Below are 23,764 nucleotides of genomic sequence, written 5' to 3'. Positions count from 1 at the left end.
GGTGCAATTCATATTCACACCAGCAGATTGGTCGGAATCCACATCGGAAGGTGGGGAGGGAGTTCCTAATTTCCTTTATCCTGAACTGCATCCCCTGAGGGACCTCAGAGCCTGCTTTGAGTTTTGACTTACTTTCATCCCTTTCAATATAAGGTTCCTTTTGAAATACAAAGTTCTCAAGAGTTTGTATTTTCTTGGAAGGGGAGGGGGGGAGAACCTGGTCCTCATAGTCATGCATTCTGGAGAGAGAGAAGTTCCCTGAGGACGGGCTCCAGCATGAGTCTAAAAGCTTAGAAGACTAGGATCTAGTCTTTGAATTAGATCCTAAAATACTTCTCCTGGGAATTCTTAAGACGGAAATGGCAAAAAAGAAGAAATACTTGGCAGTGCATATAATAACAGCAGCAAGAATCGCTTTCGCTCAACAATGGAAAGAGAAAAAAATACCAACTAAGGAACAAGTAATTGGCAAAATAATGGAATGTGCCGAGATGAATAAATTAACATTAGAAATTAATGACAGAGAAGATTCTGATTATTACAGCGTATGGGACAAGTGGTACGGGTGGTTAGAGAAGAGGAAATTGAAATAAAAAGGAAAGAGACCAGAGCAAGTACAAGAAATAGTAAAATGAAATAGAAAGAGAAGATGTACTATGGATGGTAGGAAATATAATAAGGCAAGGAAAGGTTACATGGGTAAGCAAAAGACATGACTTATGTATTTACTAATTTATCGTTAAAGATTATTATATATATATATACACTAAGAATGATATGAGAACACAATTCTTTATACCATGTAACTGGTTTGCAAAGATTATCTATATATGTACAATATGTAAATTGTATTTATTTCTTTTTCCATACTATGTAACCGGATGGATAAAAATTGTATTATTATAATTTCTTAATAATAAAACATTAAAAAAAAAAAAAAAGCTTAGAAGACTAAATTTCTGGTTCCAGTGACCGCCTCAGATTGGATCCTGCAACAAATTAGATCAATATTTAGATTTACAAGATTGTGTGAACACTCTATGAACACTTCATTTAGATTTCAGCATGTAGTGTAAACCCAGACATTTGAGTAACCATTGCTTAGTTAATCATGAATGTGTTTTGTAAACAAACAGAAAGAACAGAATTTTTCAGTTCTACTTTTTGAATTTTGTATAGTGTGTCTAGTGTGAATATTTAAAGTGCGGTCAGCCTACAACATGTCCATAAAGAGTAAGCACTTGGTCAGGCTTGGGAGGTGTTGTTGAAGGAGACATTTTTGTTCCAATGTGTGGTTTAACAGTATTAAGCAAAGTATATTATAGGGCTGTCATAAGCTATCAGATGTTGCAGGGGAAACAGTGATATTCCCTGCATGATATTTCAAGCCCAGCTTTTAATATAGGGACTTCAATTGAAGCAAAGGTTTTCTGTATCAATACCTGTATGTATATTTGTTTGTTTGTTTGTTTGATTGATTTGCTTCCTATTCTGTCATGGGGCTACTCTAGATGGTTTTTAACAATAAAAAAGTTATATAGAGTTGTATATATTGATAATACTAAACCTTGGCATCCAGAGATGCCAAGTAGAAATTACATAAAATGAGAGACAGGACTGAGCCCTCAATCTCTTGTTTCTGCAATGAGCAAATTAGAAGGAGTGGAATCTGCAAAATTGTGCTTCAAATTCTCAATCTTGCAGACAGTCCAGTGCAAAACAGTGCCTGATTCCTTTATGCCTTTATCGCCTTTCAGGTCCCATCAAATGACACAAAAGCAACTAATGAATCTTCATTCCAAGCCCAGGCCTGAACCCTGATTTAGAGAGACCCAGATAGTCTGCTTCACAAAAATCAGCAGGAAAATCTTTTTGACTTGGGTTGTGTGTATGAAGATTGGTGCACAAATAGGGATAATTGCTACAGAATACTTTGGTGCATTAAAAATAACAGCATCTATTCTTCATTATGCTAAAATATTATAATGCAATAACTTTTTAAAGGAAGTTTTACTGTTGCATAAAAAAGAACTCTGTGCTGAATAAATAGATGTCACTTGGCTAAATAAAATTGGTACTAAAATATATATTTGTAAGGAATCATTTTTCCCCACATCTGTATGATAGTAGCTGATATTCCTTTCTATTTTTGTTTTTTCCAATTCTACTGCTTCAGGGAGCTGTTAGTGAGGTAAGACCAGTATTTTAATTGTATGAATGTTCATAACAAACCATAATCTGTTGTGCAAAAAATATATATTCTGTTCTGATTTGTTATTTTATTGGTCCATTTATTCCTGGATAGAAAATTGAAATCTTGCTTGGTAGCCCTTCTAATTTTAAGACATTCAGTTCAGTAAAGTTATTTCTAGCATAATTATCATGCTAGACCAAAGTTAAGGGCTTCAGCATTTCCTGTCAATAGACAATTCTGTTGATTTTTGCACAGTTGAGAAAACAGTTTTCAAGTGCATGAAATATGAGAATTTATCTTTTAATGGAAATGTTAGAAAACCTAAGTAATATAAGCATTGCTAAAAATTTTATCATTGCCTGTATTTTACTATTACAGTATTAGGTTTCTTTTTGTGTCCTCTAAATCATATATTCTGTGGCATTTTGCTGCTGTAGCAAATCCTGCATGAACACAAGTAGTAATAATCGATTGTACATACATGTTGCAAAATAATCACAGGTGATAGACTGTGTCACATTGATGTCACATGACGTATTGTGATTTTTTTGCCTTTGCGGAGCTAGGGTGGGCGTGGCCTGCGCATTACGCATCCAGCCCGTGGCCCGCCAGTTCGACACCCCTGCTGTAGAGTGTTTAAGGCATTTAGTTTCTTAAGTGTTCTTTTTTCTTACCTGCATTATTTTAACTTGATTCTGATTAAATTGCTTTTTTCTCCCTGCTTTTTCCATTACAAATCTTCCAAAATAGAAAATACAAATATATTTATGGGACCCACATAATTCAATATATTTCCTGTAAAATATATTGTTTATTGTAATAAATTCTTATTCTATGAGCTTGATTGTTTACTTGCAGACGTTTTATTAGGCAGCTATGTTACATCATCAGCCTTACACAAATTTAGAAAGCACCAAAAATTCCACAGTTCAACCCTAAATTAGAGATATTTCCTTTTGTTGGTATCTTATAATTAATTTTTGAATTATTTTTATTTTCATATTTCCTTATTTTTATATTGTTTTTTTAAATTCACCCACAGTTAATTGGAATCAAGCATCAAAATTGAATGAATCAATAATAAATACAGACTTAAAAACTACTTATAAAATATCCATTGTAATCTTTAAAAGTTTAAAATTGTTAGATGTAAGTTGAAATCATCTTGAAGCAGATAGGAATATTTTTTAAAAATATTATTTTAATTTAACATACATCTGTTTTTTGCCTCTCTTTTTTATTGAAAGGTTGCCCGTGTGTGTGTTGCTTCTCGTAATTATGCAGATTTTGCAAACGAGGCTACATTTGAAATTAAGGTAAACAGATTTATTATTTTAGAAATTTTAGAAAACTAATACTAAACTAAAACTAATACATATTTTAGTGTTGTGCAATATATTAAAGAATCTTTTGGATGTATCCAAATGATTTCTTTATAAAGTCAAATTCCTTTACATTGAAATAAGATTACAAGATATTACATGATATATTACAAGATATATTTTTAAGTATAAAATGGAGAACATCATTTCTTGGATTGAAATACACTTACGGGAAAAGTACAAAATAACTTAAACTTTTAACATGCAATTTATCATTAATTTTATTTTATTATTTAATTTTCTTTAAACGAAAGACATATTTGCTGATTCTAAGCCACACTGTGGTCATTCAATATGTTTTAAAAATTATGTAAAAACTATTTTTATGAGCTGGTGTGAAATACTGATCTTACAATTATACTGCAGATATGAGGAGAGAGTATAATGGCCATAAATAGGGAATGTGGGAGCCATGGGAAGCCTATCCTGCTTTCTAATGTAAGAGTCCTGTTAAATTTCATCAGGTTCTACCTTTCATCAATTTCATACTTTTTGGCCAAAGCAGAACATTTCAGAGTACAGTCTTAACAACTGCCCTGTTTAGCAGCTGTTCAGAGTTACATGGTTCTGAAATAATAACTTTATTTTTACACTGGTCTTCACACTTATGATAGTTGTAGCATCCCTGTGGTCATGCGACCAATATCAAGTCTTTTATTCACATGGATAAACAAAAACCAAATGTAATTAGTCCCAACAAACTTTGTTCTGGCCAAGGAATCTGAATTGCTTGCTGTATACTAGAAAACGAACGGTTGTCTGTGACAGCTGGCCACTCCCAAACCCCTACTATTTATTTCCCAGCCAGGGAGGGGCTGGCTAGCATCTACATCTGCTTTTCTCTGAGAGCGGGCTTATTGTTTTCCTTTGCTCTCCTCTCCTTTCCTCTCTACGCATACGCGCATCTGGGGTGGGCCCCATCTGTTCCTCCCTCTCACTCAGCTCAGGACCCAAAGAGAGCTGCCTCTCCACCTGGATGGAAGGCCCCGGCTCTGCCTCTGTCGCTGTTTCCTTATCAGAGCCTTCCAAAGTCTCCAAAGCTGGCCCAGGCTCTCCCTCAACCTCTTTGTCTGACTCTGCTGCTAGCTCTGCTGGCAGCCAATGGGCTACAACAGCTTCTGATAATTAGAGTTCAATGGAAAAGCCAATAGTAAAGTTGGCTTTACTGAAAGTTGTAGTCATGTGATGTCTTGCTTAACAACCGAATTGCTTAGCGAAGTTGCCAGTCTTAATTGTGACTGTTAAGTGAGAACTACCTATGAGTAGTTTAGGCAGTTACAAAACTGTTACAGTGGAGATTTCTATCCAGGACAGGGGTGTTAAACTCGCATCGTCACGGCATCACATGATGTATCACGACTTTTTCCCCTTCACTAAACCGGGCGTGGGCATGGCCAGCACGGGACACATCCAGCCCGCGAGCCACAAGTTTGACACCCCGATCTAGGAAGTGCAATAAGTTTTAAGGATATTCTCTTACCCCACTGGGCTCAGCTGTGGTGCTAGAGTAAATTGCTGTATGATTGTTTGAAAGGGAGTGAGATGAGTAAAACAATTTGTAAAAATATTAAGTGTGGCAGAAGTTAAGGAAAGCATCTGGTGATAGATTGTTCACCAAAGAGACCACGATGCCTAGTTCTGGATTATTTCAATATTATACATTTCTGCTCATAAGTTTACATACCCTGGCAGAATTTATGATTTTTTGGGCATTTTTCAGAGAATATGAATGATAACACGAAAACCTTTCTTTCACTCATGTTTACTGTTTGGCTGAAGCCATTTATTGATAATACTCTTTTTCAATCATAATAACAACAGAAACTACCCAAATGACCCTGATCACAAGTTTATATACTCCAGTTCTTAATACGGTGTATTGCCCCCTCTAACATCAATGACAGCTTGAAGTCTTTTGTGGTATGTGTGGATGAGGCTCTTTATCTTCTCAGATGGTAAAGCTGCCCATTCTTCCTGGCAAAAAGCCTCCAGGTCCTGTAAATTCTTGGGCTGTCTTGCATGAACTGCAGGTTTGAGATCTCCCCAGAGTGGCTCAATGATATTGAGGTCAGGAGACTGAGATGGCCACTCCAGAACCTTCACTTTATTCTGCTGTAGCCAATGACAAGTCGACTTGGCCTTGTGTTTAGGATCATTGCCATGTTGGAATGTCCAAGTACGTCCCATGCGCAGCTTCTGGGCTGATGAATGCAAATTGTCCTCCAGTATCTTTTGGTAACATACTGCATTCATTGTACCATCAATTCTGACCAAATTTCCTGTGCCTTTATAGCTCACACATCCCCAAAACATCAGTGATCCACCATTGTGTTTCACAGTAGGAATGGTGTATTTTTCATCATAGGCCTTGTTGACTTCTCTCCAAATGTAGTGTTTATGGTTGTGTCCGAAAAACTCAATTTTGGTCTCATCACTCCAAATGACTTCGTGCCAGAAGGTTTGAGGCTTGTCTCTGTGCTGTTTGGCGTATTGTAAGTGGGATACTTCGTGGCATTTGCGTAGTAATGGCTTTCTTCTGGCGACTCGACCATGCAGCTCATTTTTCTTCAAGTGCCTCCTTATTGTGTATCTTGAAACAGCCACACCACATGTTTTCAGGGAATCCTGTATTTCACCTGAAGTTATTTGTGGGTTTTTCTTTGCATCCCGAACAATTTTCCTGGCAGCTGTGGCTGAAAGTTTAGTTGGTCTACCTGACTGTGGTTTAGTTTCAACAGAACCCTTCATTTTCCACTTCTTGATTAGAGTTTGAACACTGCTGATTGGCATTCTCAATTCCTTGGATATCTTTTTATTTCTCCCACTGGGATGCGGAGTGGGTCAGAAGTGGGATGATCCAGCTCGTCTGGCCAATCACTGAGTCGGATAAACTTGGCCACGCCTACTCAGGCCTCCCTTCCTTCCAGTTTATTCGACTCAGTGGTTCTGACCAGTCGCATTCGCTGAGTCTCTCACTTCTGCAGATTTTGGAGATCGTGTGTGTGTTGGGGGCTTCAATTTAAACGCAAACGACTGCCTCCGTTGCCTCTCGATCATCAGAGGGACGTGAGTGTGTTTTTTTCCCTTCCGCCCCCATTCTTCTTAGCGCTGTGCGTGCGGGCCATTTCAGTCCTCCTGGGCTGGAAACGCCGCCGCCGCGCTCCTCTGACAGCCGCCGACTTCAGCGCCCATCAGCTGAGGGGCGCGAAGATCGCGACGCTTCGGGGACCGGCACCTGGGTTTCCTCTTCGCCGCCCCGTTCCGCTGTCAGTCTCCGCCTCAGCGTCGATCAGCTGGAGGTCGGAGAAGCCGCAGAAGCCGCTGCCTGCCCAAAGGCTTCGTTCCGGCTTGTTGCTGCCGCCGCTCTTCCCAGCGATCGGGGAAGACGGCGTTTTGAACTGCGCTGTTCTTGCCTTGGCGTGGGGGGTGTCTGACACTTCCCCGCCAAATTTCCGTGCCGCCATCTTTGTTGCAGCCGTTAATTAGCCGCCATTTCCGCGCGCTTCTTTCATCGGCTGCTGGGACCTGCCTGATCTCCTTCCTTGGTGAGCTTTGCACTTGCCCCATATAAAAAAAAAAAAGGAGAAGACGATTGGAATAGGTCTGGGGTCCCTTTGTGGATTTTCGGTTATTTTAAAGAATATTTCAACTATTGGCGGCCATTTTGTCTGACCCTGGAGACTTGTTCCCGGGCAGCCATTTTATCTCTCAGCATAACAGTAATACAAAAAAAAAAAAAAAAAGAAAAGAAAATTTCCTTGGTGGTTGGATTGCAGCGAACTTCCTAATTTATCCTTGGTTTAGGATATCTGGGAAATTACAATGGATTATACTGCCTCTTTTCAAAATAATAATAATGATAATACTTACTGTTGTTCCTTTGTGTGCAGATTCCTGCTGTGACATAACTTATCCATCGCTATGGCGGACCAGTCATCTTGCAAGATTGATTCTGGCCGTAAGGCCTCCTCAAAATCAAAACATACAAAAACGTCTCATCAGCATGATTCTGATCTGACTTCATATACCCATGGAGATAAGCCAAACCCGGATACCGGTCTTGATTCAGGGGTTGCAGAGGAGGCTGACTTGACCAGAGCCTTCTCTCCAGAACGTCAGGACAGCCTTCATGGCTCTCCAATTAGACAGGAGGGGGACCCCTTTGATTGCTCTATCCCTGTTCAGGATCCTCCACCAAGTACTCAACCTAAGTCAGATCTGGAGAACCTTCCACAATCAGTTCAGATATTAATTGCCAGGGCCATTTCTCATGGCATCCAAGCAGGCATCAGAGAGCATCGCTCTGTCTCTCTTGTCTCTGAGAGCCTTCATTCCAGAAGATCAAGGGTGTCTCCTGATGCCAGTCTTACAGGGTCCCCTGATCATTCCCCTGTTAGATCTAGAGGCAGTGCTGATATAGAACTAGAGGATGAACCTCAAAGGGAAGTGGATTTATCGGATGACGAATCCACTGCTCCTGATGTGCCAGCCTTTACCGGCCTTTTTCCCCAGGGACTTTTTAAATCACTGCTTCACAAGGCCAAAGTCACCTCGGGCCTAGTTGACACTGATTCTGTCCCATCAACTTCTGCCGCTTCCTCCAGTCAAGGCATATTTTCTGAACCAGTAACTGAGCAACTGTTTGTCCCAGCGCCAAAACTTTTTACTGATGTGGTTCGTAAACAATGGACTAATCCAACTTCTTTTCCTACTCCTAGTGGCTACGATCGTAGAAATTACAACATGGATCCTGTCCTGACTAGTCTTTTGCAGGTTCCCGAAGTCGATGGCCCTGTGGCAGCGCTTTCATCTTCGTCTCCTTTCATCTCAGGGGACACTTCTGAGGGACTTAAGCCGGAAGACCGTAAGTTTGATTCTTCTTTCAAGAAGGCTCACCAGGCCTCAGCTTGGGCAATTCAGGCCGCTACTGCGGCCTCATTCTTTTCACGGTCATCTCTATTATGGCTCCAGCAGCTTCAGTCCCGCTTACCAGCCCAGGAGGCCAGAGTCCATCAGGACCTAAATAAGATAATAGCTGCCACTCAATTCACCTCGGATGCCACGTTAAATGCTGCCAAATTTGCCTCGCGGGCTATGGCTTCTTCAGTCACTTCCCGTCGCCTTTTGTGGCTTAAGCCTTGGCAAGCTGACCTCAAGGCCAAATGGCGTCTAGCTTCTACACCATATTCTGGGCCTAAATTATTTGGTGCTTCCCTTGAACCATTATTAGTGGAGGACAGGGATAAAAGGAAGGTACTTCCTTCCATTACTAGACGAGCTGATCGCAGGGCTACCCCCTACTATCGCAGGCCCCCGGCCCGTAATTTTTTCCAGGAGGGCCCCAGTCAGAGACCTTACTCACAGGGTTCCTTTCGTCCCCAAGATAGAGGTTCCTACAGGGATAAATCCAAACCCTTCGCCCCTCAGAAACGGCCCTTTCGTGGAACTGGCGGACGTCAGTTCCGCCGCCAAAAGTGACTCTCGCTTGATAGCTCCCATTGGGGGGAGGTTGAGCCTGTTTCTCCCCGAATGGGCTCGCAGTACGACAGACCAATGGGTTCTTCATATCATCGAATTCGGCCTCCCATTGGAGTTCCTCTCCCGCCCTCCGAGCCGCTTCGTGCCTTGCCCTGTCTCCAGCTCCCTCAGCAAGCGAAAATTGATGGAGATCGCCATTCAGCATCTTCTGGAGATCAGTGCTGTGGAGGACGTCCCTCGGGAGCAATGGAGGCAGGGATTTTACTCGATTCTTTTCGTGGTTCCGAAGCGCTCGGGGGGATGGAGAGCGATCCTAAATTTAAAATCCCTGAACACCCATTTAGTGTACCGCAAGTTCAGGATGAGTACGCTCAAATCTATCCTGGAGGGAATAAGACCCGGAGACTTCCTAGCCTCAATCGATCTCTCCGAGGCGTACCTTCATATACCTATAGAGCCAGCTCACCGGCGGTACCTCAGGTTCAGCTACGCGGGGCGTCACCTACAATACTGGGCCCTTCCATTTGGCCTGGCATCGGCCCCGCGCAGTTTCACCAAGATTCTGGCAGCCTTGATAGCTCACCTGCGGTCCGTACCAATTCGAATTCAGGCTTATCTGGACGATATTTTAATACAAGCCTCGTCCTACGACAGAGCCAGAACCAATGTGTTTCTCACTTTGCAAATATTACAGAATCATGGGTTTCTAGTCAACGAGCCCAAGAGTCAGTTGGTCCCTCAACAGCGCATAAATCATCTAGGCGCAGTCATAGACACGCAGGTGGGACAGGTGTTCCTCTCCCAGGAGAGGAAAGACAGCCTCAGATCTCTGATTCGGCATCTGTTACAAGATCCGACAGCTCCCAAGCTAGAATTGTCCCGTCTCCTGGGGAAACTAGCCTCATGCACAGACATAGTTCCCTGGGCTCGGCTTCATGCCCGCAGCCTTCAATGGCTGCTACTCCCCTATCAGCGGGCAAGGACAGCAGCCTCCAAATCCAAGATCAGGGTCCCCCTGTCAGTACGCCGGTCTTTGCACTGGTGGCTATCCCCGGCTCTGGACAACGGATGCGTCTTCTTGGACACACATCCACTGATTATGACTACAGACGCCAGTCTGACGGGCTGGGGCGCGCACCTGGGTTCCCAGGTCGCTCAGGGGCGATGGTCCCCGACAGAAGCGAGGTCAAGTATCAATCTTCTGGAACTCAGGGCCATACGCTTAGCTCTTCTGACCTTTCATCAGACGGTGCAGGGACAACACTTACTAGTGCTTACAGACAATGTGTCAGCAAAGGCACATGTCAACCGCCAAGGGGGGACAAGGTCCAAGACCTTGATGCAGGAGGCTCTTCTTCTCGGGAGGTGGGCGGAATCCCACCTTCAATCCCTCAAGGCGGATCACATCGCGGGGAAGGACAACCTTCAGGCGGACTATCTCAGCCGCACCACGATAGACGCATCAGAATGGCGCCTCAGCCCCGCTCTGTTTCGGGACATCTGTCTCCGGTTCGGCCAGCCACAGGTAGACCTCCTTGCATCCCCAGAGAACGCACAGCTACGCCGATTCTTCACGCGCTACCCATCGCGGGGGGCAGAGGACACAAACGCTCTCCGTTGCCCCTGGCCTCAGGAGCTACTCTATGCGTTCCCGCCGATCCCATTGATCCCGCGGGTCCTTCGCAGAATTGTGGCCGAGAGAGCGGATGTGATCTTCATCGCTCCCTATTGGCCAAGAAGGCCATGGTTCTCCGACCTCGTAGCCCTCTCAACGACGGACCCTTGGCGGCTCCCTCCGGAGAAGGTGTCCCTCAGTCAAGGGACAATCCTACACCCAGAGCCTCAGTGGCTCAACCTAACCGCTTGGCGTTTGAAGGGCTGCTCTTGAGGGAAGCGAGGTACTCAGAAGATGTCATCCGGGTGATGCAGGCTGACAAGAAGGAGTCCACCATCAGACTCTACAACATCACGTGGAAGGTATTTATTTCGTGGTGCTCTGCGCGCGAAATTAACCCATTGTCAGCTTCTGTTCCGCAGGTGTTGGAGTTCCTCCATGATGGCTACAGCAAGGGTCTAGCGCATAATACCCTCAAGCGGCATGTTGCAGCTCTCGCCACGGTGTTGTCTCCCAGGGACGGCGTGCCCCTGTCTCATCACCTTTCCATCCGGAGATTCCTACGTGGGGTACGAAATCTGCGTCCACCCGTGGTACACCGATATCCCACATGGGACTTGCCACATGTATTGTCAGCCTTGACAGGTCCACCCTTCGAACCTCTCCGGACTGCCTCCCTTAGATTTCTAACCATGAAAGTGGCCTTCCTGGTGGCCGTGACTTCGGCTCGCCGCATTTCTGAACTGGCAGCTCTATCAGTCAGGCCAGACTTATGTGTGATACACCCAGATAGGGTAATTCTTAGACTGGACCCGGCATTCGTGCCAAAAATTAACTCATGGTTCCATCGTGAACAGGAAGTGATCTTGCCTAACTTTTGCCCAAATCCATCTCACCCACTAGAACACAAATGGCGGACCCTTGATGTTCGCAGGGCTTTAAAAATATATATATCTCGGACCGCACCCTCAAGACGCTCCGAAGCCCTATTTATTTCCTTTCAACCTTCATCTTTGGGATCCAAAGTTTCTTCTGCCACCATAGGGCATTGGATCCGAGCTTGTATTTCCAAAGCTTATGACTCACGATCTCTCCCCATTCCACGTCATATTACAGCTCACTCCACACGGAGTGCAGCTACTACCGCCGCTTGGGCCACGCAGGCCTCCCTCGAGGAAATTTGCCGGGCAGCTACCTGGGCCTCTCCTGTTCCATTCATCAAGCATTACCGTTTGGACACCTTTGCCTCCGCCGAGGCAGCCTTCGGACGGAGAGTCCTCCAACAGGTTCACCTGGCACCTCGACATCGACCTACGCAGACCTCCCGCCCGACGAAGTAGCAAGCTTGGGTATGTCCCACTTCTGACCCACTCCGCATCCCAGTGGGAGAAGAGGCGTTGGACTTACCGTGAACGCTCTTTCTCCAGGGGATGCGGAGTGGGTCAGCCCCTCCCGTCTGCGATTTCTCCTTTGTATTTTCTAGGCTTGAGACTGTTTTGCAGATCTGCCTTCGTCGAACAAACTGGAAGGAAGGGAGGCCTGAGTAGGCGTGGCCAAGTTTATCCGACTCAGTGATTGGCCAGACGAGCTGGATCATCCCACTTCTGACCCACTCCGCATCCCCTGGAGAAAGAGCGTTCACGGTAAGTCCAACGCCTCATCTCTTTCCTGTTTTATATAGTTCAACTATCTTTTCCCATAGATCCTTTGACAATTCTTTTGCTTTCCCCATGACTCAGAATCTAGAAATGTCAGTGCATCACTGGATGAAGGATACAAGGGTCTGTCAGGAGCCAGAAACTCATTGACCTTTTATACACACTCACTATAATTACATGCAAACAGATCACAGGTGGGGATGGTTACCTTTAATAGCCATTCACACCCCTTTGTGTCAACCTGTGTGCATGTTATCAGGCCACAATCACCAAGGTATATAAACTTGTGATCAGGGTCATTTGGGTAGTTTCTGTTGTCATTATGATTGAAAAAGAGTAAACACAGTTGATTGATAATAAATGGCTTCAGCCAAACACTACCCATGAGTGAGAGAAAGGTTTTCATGTTATCATTCATATTCTCTGAAAAATGGCCAGGAAATCATAAATTCTACCAGGGTATGTAAACTTATGAGCACAACTGTATGTTCAAAAAGATCAGAATTGCTTCAGGAAGCTGTTTAATAGTGCATGAAAATCATAATCTATTTTTGCTCCTAGTTCTGCTTCTCTTCAGAAGTTTATTGTATATCAACCTAATGGTTCCATTTAGCTGCTATAATTTACATTGTTTAACTGAATTGTGAAGTAATCCAGTATTTTACAGCCATTTAAATAAATGGCTATCTCTATTATTGTTGGTAATAAAATATATTAATGTGTTGTATAAATAATTGCTTTGGCCCATTCAGAATGTACTATTGACTAATTTATTAAGTGACCATAAGTGGTAATATTAAAGATGTTTTTTTCTTCTTGCCACTTGATCCACATTATATAAATCTGTCATATGTTAAAGTAATCTTATTTTCTAAGTAGAAGAATTTTCCCCCTTGCATTAAGAGCACTAAACCCCTAAGATTTCACTGCTGTTGCTCTTTCTACCCCTGGAATTTACCATCCCTTGGGAAGATGGCTAGGTAATAGTTCCAGGATTGTGTGTATTCCATTTTCAAGGTTGGAAATGACACCAACCTTGATTCTTGACAGAATTGTGCATCACCTACAAAAACAGGCTTGCATTTTCAGGGTCCTCCTGATTCACAGCTACTGCTGGAGGAGCAGGTTGAGACCACAACCAGAAGACTTTTATCAAGTTTCAGCATCAGTCAAGCTTTACACAGAATAGGATACTTTGAAGATGGTTACTCAAGCCATTGTCACTTTGCTCCTGCATAGTTGATCTGCAAAGTTGATCTGCATAGCACTACTTTTGAAAATAAAGTTCAGCTGCTACAAAATCCACCTACCTCAATTACTACTAATAACACTACTGTAACAGGAACTGCATTGATTATTGGTTTCTAAGTGCAGTTCAGGGCGCTGATTATTTCTGTAAAGCCTGCATAACTCAGAGCCTGAGTTTCTTATTAATTCTAAATAATTGTGGTTGTTAAACCCAAATGAAAACAAGTATCTCTCATATGTAATTATGGCAGGAGATGGCATGCAAAGAGAGACATTGATAAGTAAATATCTTTGTGGCTGGGAGCAGATAGAGCAGGGGTGTCAAACTCAATTTCATTGAGGGCCACATCAGGGTTGTGGTTGACTTTGGAGGGCCAGGGTGGGTGTGGCTGGGGTGTGCATGGCCAGCTCAACATTTTCATGTCGGGAGATGCCTTTGATGGCTTGGGGGGGGGGGGGAGCTGGGAGGATCCATTGTCTCCAGCAGAGGAAGGCGAGACAAGCACTAAACCCTTGTACACCAGAAGAGCCTCGCCATCCCTCTAAGGCCTTGCGGAGGACCCCTGGATCCTGGGCCAGCCCAGTGAGGGCTGCCCAGAACCCTGGGCAGCGGAGGGTAAGTTCCCAGTCAGCCCTCGAGCTCCCAGGGCACTGACACCCCACAGCCCAGTCCAGCCCTGCTTCCCCAAGGGGGTGCCTGGCTGCACTTACCTCCTCCTTGAGGCTGCTGCTGTTGTGCTTACTCTCCTTGGCTAGGTTGCTCATGATGTGTGCAGGAGGGCAAAGTGTAGAGGGAGGCCCATTACCTCTTCATGCAAGGAGACCTGGCTTTGTAACCAAAGCATCCTCAGTGATAGGGTGGGAGACCACCAGGAGAGGTCAGGAGGAGGGGACAAGGGGATGGTGAAAGGGCAGCAGGGCTGCTGGTGGCCAAGTGCTAGGGCAGACCCTCCCTCCCTCTCATTATAATCTTCCTTCATTCCTTCCTTTTTTCCCTTTTTTTCTTTTTCCTTTCCTCTTCATTATCCTTTCTTCTTCCTTCTCCTCTTTCCTTCTTTTTCTTTCCTTGCTCTCTTCCACTCTTTCCTTCTTTTTATTTTGTCTTTCCTCTTTCCCTTTCTCCTTCCCTGTCCCTTCTTGGATGCTCAAATGCAAAAGGGAAAACATTTCTCAATGACTACTTGCCTTGTAATCAAATGTCACTTTTGCTAGTAGTTTGTGGTCACTTAAAAGGCTGAGAACTAACCAGGCTCAGTTTATCCCAGGCTTGCATTTAGTGGGGGCGTCCACAGGCAACAGTAGAGCAAAACTGTCAAAATGGTGGCTGTGATAGTTGATCCGAGCTCCTCTGTTTTTTATGTGCAACAGCTTTAGCATTTAGGAACAGAGGTAAATTAGTTGCTTTTCTATTAATATAAAAGGGCTCTCTTGTAGGGATCTTGCTAATCCAGACTGGAAAGATAGCACAGGAAAATATTTTCCCCCATTCTGCTTTGTCCTGTTTTCCCCACTGGAAATGGCTGTTTGCAACACACAAGGAGGGGATACTTTCCTAAGAGCTGAGAATTGAAGAATACTAATGTACAGACATTTGCTAATCTAATGCACTGATAGTTAAATGAACATGAGGCATCTCAGGGTGGGGAAGGCCATGGGGTGCAGGCTAGTGATGGAACAGGCCCTCAACACCTTCCCCACCCACTAAGATACCTCCTGCTTCCCCCTCCCTTCCTGCCACACCAAACTCACTTACCTTGCAAAGATCTGTCGTCTCTCTTGTTTTTCTGTTTCTTTGCCTTTGAGGAAGGAAGAGGAGAGTTGGCTACGAAATGCTTTTCGTGCCGAGAATGGACGTTCCTAGGTGCTATAATATCACGCAGATTCATGCACCCATCCTCTTTTGCAGAGAATCAGGGACACAGAGACTTTCATTCTTGGCACGAAAATTATTTGCGGTGCCTGTCTTTTGCTCCTTCCCTGAACTCCTTTCCGCCACCACCGTGGCAGGGATGCTCCCTGCCTGCTAAAATCCGCTGCGGACGGAGATCCTTAAACCCACTTAGTGGCCAGAGCTAGGAGAGTCACTGTGGAATCGGAATCGGCTGGGTGCAGGAACCAGTGCCGTCCATGGCCCAAGTGTGCTGCTCGCTCACCTGCTCTAGCCTTACTGTTTGAGGGCAGGAAAAAAGCCTACAACTGAGTGAGGAGGCACCACAGAGCCAGGCCACATATACCCGCGTCTAGCTCACCGTGCCAGGGTAGGAATGAGACCCTGTTGTCCCATGAAGCCCGTGTGCGTGCAAATGGGGCTTCTATGTGCAAATGGGGAGCTTAGAAACGGAGCTATCTACACCTCCATTTTCTTCAGCTCGGACAGAGCCGGGGCACCCAAGCTGCTGGTGACAGCAGTGGGAGCCATCTGAACAGCCATGATCCCCCTTCCCCAGCCTGCCAGCCCCGTTCGACCTACTCCTTGCCCGGCCAGTTGGCCGACACAAAGCTTCATTGCTGTTCTTTTCCTCCTCATCCTCCCTGCTCAAGTGGTGGTGGGCTCCACTGGACAATGGGGTCTCATTCCTCCCCTAGCACAGCGTGCTGGATAGGTGGCAAGGGGCCTGGCCTCGCAAAGCCTCCCTCAGTTGAAGGCTTTGTTCCTGCCCTAAAACAGGCTAGTACATGTGGGCAAACAGCGTACCTGGGCCACAGACGTCATTGGTTTTTGTGCCCAGCCTTAGATCCAACCCACAGGGCCGCCCTGGAGCCCGTGAGCAGTCAGGATGCTGCCTCAACCCCATCCCCTGGGTGTCGCACCAGAAGTGGCAAGCACATGAGCGCTGTCATACTGGTTGAAAGGGAAGAACTCAGAACGCAATCAGCATGAAGTACAAGATGGTCCCCGCGCACACTCACGTCCCTGCTGTGCACGCCCAGGGGCAATACGGGGGCAAGCTCTCACTGGCTCCAAGGTGGCCCTGCAGATCTAAGACTGACCATGTTTCAGCCTGAATGGCCCCCACCAGGTTGTAGATCAGTGCCTGGTTGGCTTGGGCTGGGCTGAGACGCTGAAGACTGGTCCTTCGCTGTTTCCAGGGCGGTTCCATGGGCCTGATCTAACCACATCATGGGCCGGAAATGGCCTGCAGGCCTTGAGTTTGATATGTTTGAGATAGAGTATTTGCTAAGGGATTTATTTTATTCAGGCCTTATTGTTCAGAAATCTTTTAGCACAAAAATAGCAAAAGCAATAGCACTTAGACTTACATACCGCTTTACAGTGCTTTACAGCTCTCTCTAAGCGGTTTACAGAGTCAGCATATTGCCCCCAGCAATCTGGGTCCTCATTTTACCCACCTCCGAAGGATGGAAAGCTGAGTGTTGAGCCTGTTGAGATTTTAACTGCCAAATTGCAGTCAGCCAGAAGTCAGCATAAGTAGCCCTGCAGTACTGCACTTTAACCACTGCACCACATTGGCTCCTATGATGCTAAGTGTATGCAGATACTCAAATAATTTAAAAATACAACATGACTACTTGTCTTTATTGTTTGCAGAAATCTGACCTCCATCGCTTGGAAGAAGGTCCTCCTACCACAACTGTACTGACTCGAGAACAAGGTCTCCAATACTATAAGACGATGCAGACTATTCGGCGCATGGAACTGAAAGCAGACCAACTATATAAACAAAAGATTATTCGGGGTTTCTGCCATTTATATGATGGCCAGGTGGGTAGCAGATTTCATCAAATTTTCTGTTTCATTTTAATTAGGCTGTTATAGGTAAAAAGAATTCTGAAGAATTCTATGTCTCAACTCTACAAGTATAAATAAATTCCTTGGTGGTTGAAAAAGGTGAACACTTATCATTTCTAAAAATGCTAGAATTTTGTGAAATATCTTCAGTGGGAATAGTTTGTAGTGTGTAGCTGGTGGAAACAGTGTGATCAAATGGCTAATGCTAATATTTTTATTTTAGTCTAGTTCCCCCTGAATGCTAGAGATTATACCATACTACATTTAAATTCTTCAAATCTTTTCTGGTTGTTTCCCTCCTCCCATTTTTTTTAATTTATATGTATTTTGTACCCTTAAGATTTTGCTCCCATAGTCTTTTAAGAGTTTTAATGATTTTTCCTAACCTGTTTATCATTAATATAATTACTGCATTGCAACTGTCTTTGCTAAGATTACTTATATATCTCTAGACCAGAGATGTCAAACACAAGGCTCTCAGGTCGCATCCGGTCCGCAAGGGGCCCAGATTTGCCCCGCGGGGCTGCCCCGGAGACAGCAAGGGACCGGCCCTCACTGGGCCCTGCCCACCCCAACGCACACAAAGTAGGTAGTGAGCACGTGGGGACCAATGGAGTCCGGCAACTGCCACAGCCCACTAGCACACTTGGGTTCCGCAGCCAAGCAGCAGGCAGAGGTGCGGGGGAGGCTCGTGATCCGGTCTGCTGAATGTGCCGGGCATCCATCCTGCTGTTTGTTTTTGCTTGCCCGCAGCCATCACGGAGCAGGCTGCCTGGTGGGCCGAATCACATGCCTCCTCCTGTGCCTCTGCCTCCAACTGCTGCCAGTGCCGCCACCACAGGGCTTATCCTCCCGTCCGCCGCCGCCCCCACACAATGACCCCGGTGAACGGGAAGGGTGGGGAGCCCCCATCCCCCAAAAATAGCTGGGACTCCCGTCCCCGCTCTGTCCCACTTGAGCCCCACCCCAGAGCTGCCCCATGTGCCCCACACCTGTGCATCTTGGGGCCCCGCAGCCAGGCCACCCCCGCCCACCCCCTGCCTCACCTTGCTTCGTGTCGCAGTGGTGACAGCAGCAACAGCTGCCCCCTCCAGTAGGAGCCTCACTGCCCCTCAGCCCCTCCAGTCCAGGAAGCCCAGCCCAGGCAAGGAGAGCAAGCACAACAGCAGCAGCCTGGAGGAGGAGGCAAGTGTGGGTGGGAATTCTCCTCTGGGAACTGGGGCTGGACTACTGGGTCTCTGCACCCTGGGAGCCCAAGGACTGGGCACCTGCTGCCCAGGGCCCCAGGCAGCCCATACTACCATCCAGCCCCCCCCTCCCCCCGTATGGCCTGAGAGGGTCAGTGAGGCTCCTCTGGTGGATCAGGCCTTGGTGCCTGCCCTGGTCCTGCCCCTGAAGCGAGCAATGTCAAGCTGGCCATGCCCACCTCGGCCACGCCCACCCAGTAGGCCATGAACATTCGGCCACGCTCACCCCAGCTCCCCGAGTGCAACAATCCTGATCCGGCCCTCAGTGAAATTGAGTTTGACTCCCCATACTTTAAAAAATTAAATATGGTGAAATGTCATGTAAGATACCTAAAATATAGCAATAAAGCAAAATACATAACAAGGGCCAGTATTTGTTTAAGTACAACATCTTTCTCAAAGGCCAAAGTGCATTAAAATATTGTGGACTGACTAGTAGCAAATTAATAACTGTTCTTTCACTATGATCCTGTGTCGCAAAGGCTTAGTGTACTGTAGTTAGAACTCAAGGTAGCTTCTTGACCATTTGTAAAACAGTTCCAGGAGGCAAATATTACAATACCTGAAGTGAGCCACATACGTATTCCTTCAGATACACAGCAGCCTCATCTGAATAGGCAAAGCATCTATTTCCCAGAGCTGGCTTTTTGGTTTCTTCTGAACCATTGTGCAAACTGAGTGTTTGACATTTGTAGAGAATTGTATACAAATACATTTGTCTACCTGTATGTTATGGTATACATGCTATGAGTCGTGGTAGCGCAGTGGTTATAGTGCAGTACTGCAGGCTACTTCTGCTGACTGCCAGCAGCCTGCAATTTGGCAGTTCAAATCTCAACAGGCTCAACACTCAGCCTTCCATCCTTCTGAGGTGGGTAAAATGAGGACCCAGATTGTTGGGGGCAATAGAGAGGACTCTAAAGCACTGTAAAGCTGTTTATAAGTCTAAGTGCTATTGCTATTTCAATGCTGTTGGTTTGTTTTTCCACAGGAAGCTTGCTGTGTTGGACTTGAGGCAGCCATAAATCGAACAGATCATTTGATCACTGCCTACCGGGCTCACGGCTTTACCTATACGCGTGGTATTTCAGTTCGAGAAATTCTTGCTGAACTGACAGGTTTGTCTAGTAAAATGAAATGTAAATATGGAAAGGATGAATACCACTGCAGATAGATCTAGAAGGGTTAAGTTCTGATTGCATTTCTGCAATGAAAACCATCCTAATTTGCTTAGTATATCTTTGCTCAAATGGATAACAGAGGTCATCTGTCCTTATACCAAGAGCTTGAGGTTTTAGTCATTAATTCATATACTGCTGTAAGTTTCTCTGTATTTAAAGAAATCTCTGCACCACCATTTAAACATTTCTCTTGATGCAGTAACATGTAAAATCTGGCCATTAACAGACAGCTTATAAAGAACGTTTATATATATATATATATATTACTTTTTGTCTTTTTATGGAATCTTATTAAAATTCCAATTAAGCAAAAAAGGATGGCATGCTAAAAAGTCCTATATACCATTCATATAGAGGGTGCAATGGCTCAGTGGTTAAAAGAGGTTAAGCTTGTCAGCTGGAAAGCTGACCGCCCCAGTTCGAGACCTGAGTGCCATGCAATGGGCTGAGCTCCCATTACTTGCTCCAGCTCCTGCCAACCTAGCAGTTTGAAAACATGCAAATACAAGTAGATAAATCGGTATTACTTTGGTGGGAAGGTAACAGCATTCCATGCATCTCAGTTCTTAGCTCCCCCCTAGAGTCAGAAATGACTGGATGGGGAAACCTTTACTTTTATATTATTCATGTGAACTCTAAAGCCCCAATGTATACTGTATTTTTAATATTTCAGGTCGGATAGGGGGTTGTGCTAAAGGCAAAGGTGGCTCAATGCACATGTATGCCAAAAACTTCTATGGTGGTAATGGTATTGTTGGTGCCCAGGTAAGGTTCATTAATCAAACTAGCTAAATTGCCGATTGCATAATGTGGGAACATTGGCACAAGACATGATGATTATAACCAATTATTGCATGACTTTAAAGACGGATTAAATGAATTCAGGAAAAGGCAGATTTATCAAGGGCACTTAATCTTGAGATTCAGTGTTATTTCTGGTTGGTGACAGCATATCTCCATATACCAGCTTGGGGAAAGCAATAGGAGATGGATATGGCTGATCCTCTGTGTGCAAGCAGTCTGCACCTGATTGGCCATTATAAGAAACAACAAGGTGGTTTAAGATGGTTTACCTACTACATATAATATCTTATAGGTTCCTTTGGGAGCTGGTATTGCTTTGGCATGTAAATACTTTGGGAAAGATGAGATTTGTGTGACATTGTATGGTGATGGTGCTGCAAATCAGGTAAGTTTCCAGATTTATTCAATTAGATGCATATTTCTATACAGCACTATCCAATTTGACATAATAATATGCCTATACTTGCCTTTAAACAGAACAGGTGTGACAATACTAAGGCAGCTGGTTTAAGCTGGAAACTTCTCAGGAGTTTCTTCCCATGCTGCTATAGCAGTGGTGCCCTCAAGCTCTACAATGTAGAAAATCTGATTAAAGTAGTTTTCTATGTAATGAATAAAGCAAGCAATTTGCACTGCGGAACTTGCTCATGCTGAAGATTTGATTGTAATTTGATTTGGATAATCTTTCCTTGGTTTCCAATAAGAGGACTAACAATTTCTACTACTTCAGATAGACACAAGCAAATTGGACAACATCTGACAGTGAGGTTGTATCTAGACTGAAAAGGGGATAATGCTTTAGCTGTATATTTCTTTATAATGAAATAGTTGCATTTGCCAACTGCAAGAATATATGTAAAGATCTCTAAAATCTGTTAATATTCTTCCAGGGTCAAATATTTGAAACTTTTAATATGGCAGCCTTGTGGAAGCTGCCATGCATTTTTATTTGTGAGAACAATAGATATGGAATGGGTACTTCTGTAGAGAGAGCTGCAGCCAGCACAGATTATTACAAAAGAGGAGACTTTATTCCAGGTCTTAGGGTAAGATATTTACTATTCTCCATTTTTTAAAAAGAAAAATGAACATTGTAGTAATACTTTTGAGTAAACTTATGTTTTGTTTTGTTTGGCCACTAGGTTGATGGCATGGATGTTCTTGCTGTAAGAGAAGCTACAAAATTTGCTGCTGACCACTGCCGAGTAGGAAAAGTAAGTATGAGTAGAAATGACTATATTGCATGACTATATAGTGTGTGTCTATGTTTGCATGTTTAAAGTAGGCAGAATTTCAGAGAAATTTATTTTGTTTCAAATACATGTAACAATACCAAAGTAGTAATTACTTTTAGCCCCATTTGCAAAGTACCTTGTGAGCTCCAAACCTAGTAATATGATGTAAATAGTATACGAATAATAGAAATCAAATCAAGGCTTGATTAAATCTTGCAGACTTGATCCAGTATCTTTGGGGCTGTGGTTATTATTGAACAATAAATCAATTTCTACTTTTTAAAACTCATAAACATAATAGTGTGATTAACTAGTATGGGAATAAGTAAGTTAACTTCAGATGAAGAAATGAAGAGGCAGCATACTCAAAAAGGACACCATTAAATACCTGCTCAACTATAGCAATAGCAATAGTACTTAGACTTATATACCGCTTCACAATGCTTTACAGCCCTCTCTAAGCATATTTCCCCCAACAATCTGGATCCTCATTTTACCCACCTCGGAAGGATGGAAGGCTGAGTCAACCTTGAGCCAGGTGAGATTCAAACTGCTGAAATACTGGCAGCCGGCAGTCAGCAGAAGTGGCTTGCAGTACTGCATTCTAATCACTGCAAAACCACAACTCTCAATTATAACCAAATAAATAGTCATACGTATCATTAAATTTATGATTATCCAATAAACATCAGCACGAAGGGTGTGTGCACCTGTCATAGGTGAAATGAAGGAATATTCCATGGCAAATGAAGGTAAATATATGTATCCCAGGATAATGTTTCAGGATCCAATCTAAGTTGGTCACTAGACTAAAGGTTACTCTTCTGAACTGTCGGGTTCATGCTGGAGCCCATCATCAGGGAACTTTTCTCTCTCTAGAAGTGAGTGCAATATTCTGGTTCCCTGAGGATGGGCTCCAGCACAAGCCTGAAAGCTTGGAAGAATAAACCTTTGGCCCAGGGGTGAAATGTAAAATTTGTTACTACCGGTTCTGTGGGCGTGGCTTGGAGGTGGTGGGTAATGTGACGGTGGGCATGGCCAACTTTTTTTTTTTTAACTTTTCAAAGCATTTTTTTCTCTTGCTTTGAAAAGCCTCTGCCGATCAGGCAACTCAGCTGGGCTCGTCAGAGAGGCTTTTTTAAAAAATGCCTCTCTGATCAGGCAACTCAGCTGGGATTGTCAGAGACTTTTCAAAGCATTTTTTTTACCACCTCTTCGGCCAAGAGGTTGCAGAAAAAAATGCTTTGAAAAGCCTCTGACGATCCCAGCTGAGCCGCGCGATCATCAGAGGCTTTTTTGTTTACTTTTAAAAGCATTTTTTCGTCGGAAGAGGTTGTAGAATAAATGCTTTTAAAAGTAAAAAAAAAAAGCCTCTGATGATCGTGCGGCTCAGCTGGGCATGGAGGGGGGGACGCAGGGATTTTCGCTACCAGTTCTCCAAACCACCCACCGCCATTGCTACCAGATCGGGCAATCCAGTCCAAACCGGGAGCATTTCACCCCTGCTTTGGCCCCGGTGACTGACACAAATTGGATCCTGCAAGATATTCTATGCTAAAAGTCAAGAAGGACCTAGTTGCAACATTGAGAAAGAATGCATATGGGTAGGCAAAATTTGGAGAAAAGAAGAACCTAGCATTGCTGGAAGATTTGGATTGGGTAAATGCAATGTGAAAGAATTCCGTTACTAATTCTTACAAGGCAACTTAAACATGCAACTTTACACATGGACGTCACCATCATGTTTCCCTGGCTCTCCAAAGCTTAAAAATTACTTCATTTTCAGATCCGAGCTTTACCTGAGAAATTAGCCCAGCACATATCTCAGAATTCGTGGTAGAACTCAATTCAACCAGAAAACAAGTTTTGACCCAGAGCTCAGTTTGATACCAGGTTATCACAGTAACATTTTATATTGTGAACCACATAACCAAACAGACCCTCCCATAACAGTTCTTGGCAAATCAATTT

General features: G+C 44.3%; 1 protein-coding gene across 4 annotated transcripts in view; it reads left to right on the top strand.

Moving 5' to 3' along the window:
• PDHA1 (pyruvate dehydrogenase E1 subunit alpha 1) overlaps positions 1-23,764 on the top strand; it is a 49,583-nt gene that overhangs the window by 11,117 nt on the left and 14,702 nt on the right. For 2 of the 4 annotated variants that reach the window (XM_087871371.1, XM_087871369.1), the window contains exons 2-9: positions 2,177-2,191; positions 3,442-3,510; positions 17,126-17,299; positions 19,565-19,691; positions 20,428-20,519; positions 20,851-20,943; positions 21,449-21,604; positions 21,701-21,772. In XM_087871371.1, coding sequence (XP_087727497.1) covers positions 2,177-2,191; positions 3,442-3,510; positions 17,126-17,299; positions 19,565-19,691; positions 20,428-20,519; positions 20,851-20,943; positions 21,449-21,604; positions 21,701-21,772 — 798 coding nt within the window. The remainder of the gene's footprint in view (positions 1-2,176; positions 2,192-3,441; positions 3,511-17,125; positions 17,300-19,564; positions 19,692-20,427; positions 20,520-20,850; positions 20,944-21,448; positions 21,605-21,700; positions 21,773-23,764) is intronic. The other 2 variants (XM_087871370.1, XM_087871368.1) reach the window with 1 other exon arrangement.

Source organism: Pantherophis guttatus, chromosome 5, assembly GCF_059756535.1.
Source record: "Pantherophis guttatus breed Tessera chromosome 5, ASM5975653v1, whole genome shotgun sequence".
In the NCBI taxonomy this organism is placed as follows: domain Eukaryota; kingdom Metazoa; phylum Chordata; class Lepidosauria; order Squamata; family Colubridae; genus Pantherophis; species Pantherophis guttatus.
The sequence above is the reverse complement of the archived record's forward strand: the minus strand, read 5'-3'. Positions and strand labels throughout refer to the sequence as shown.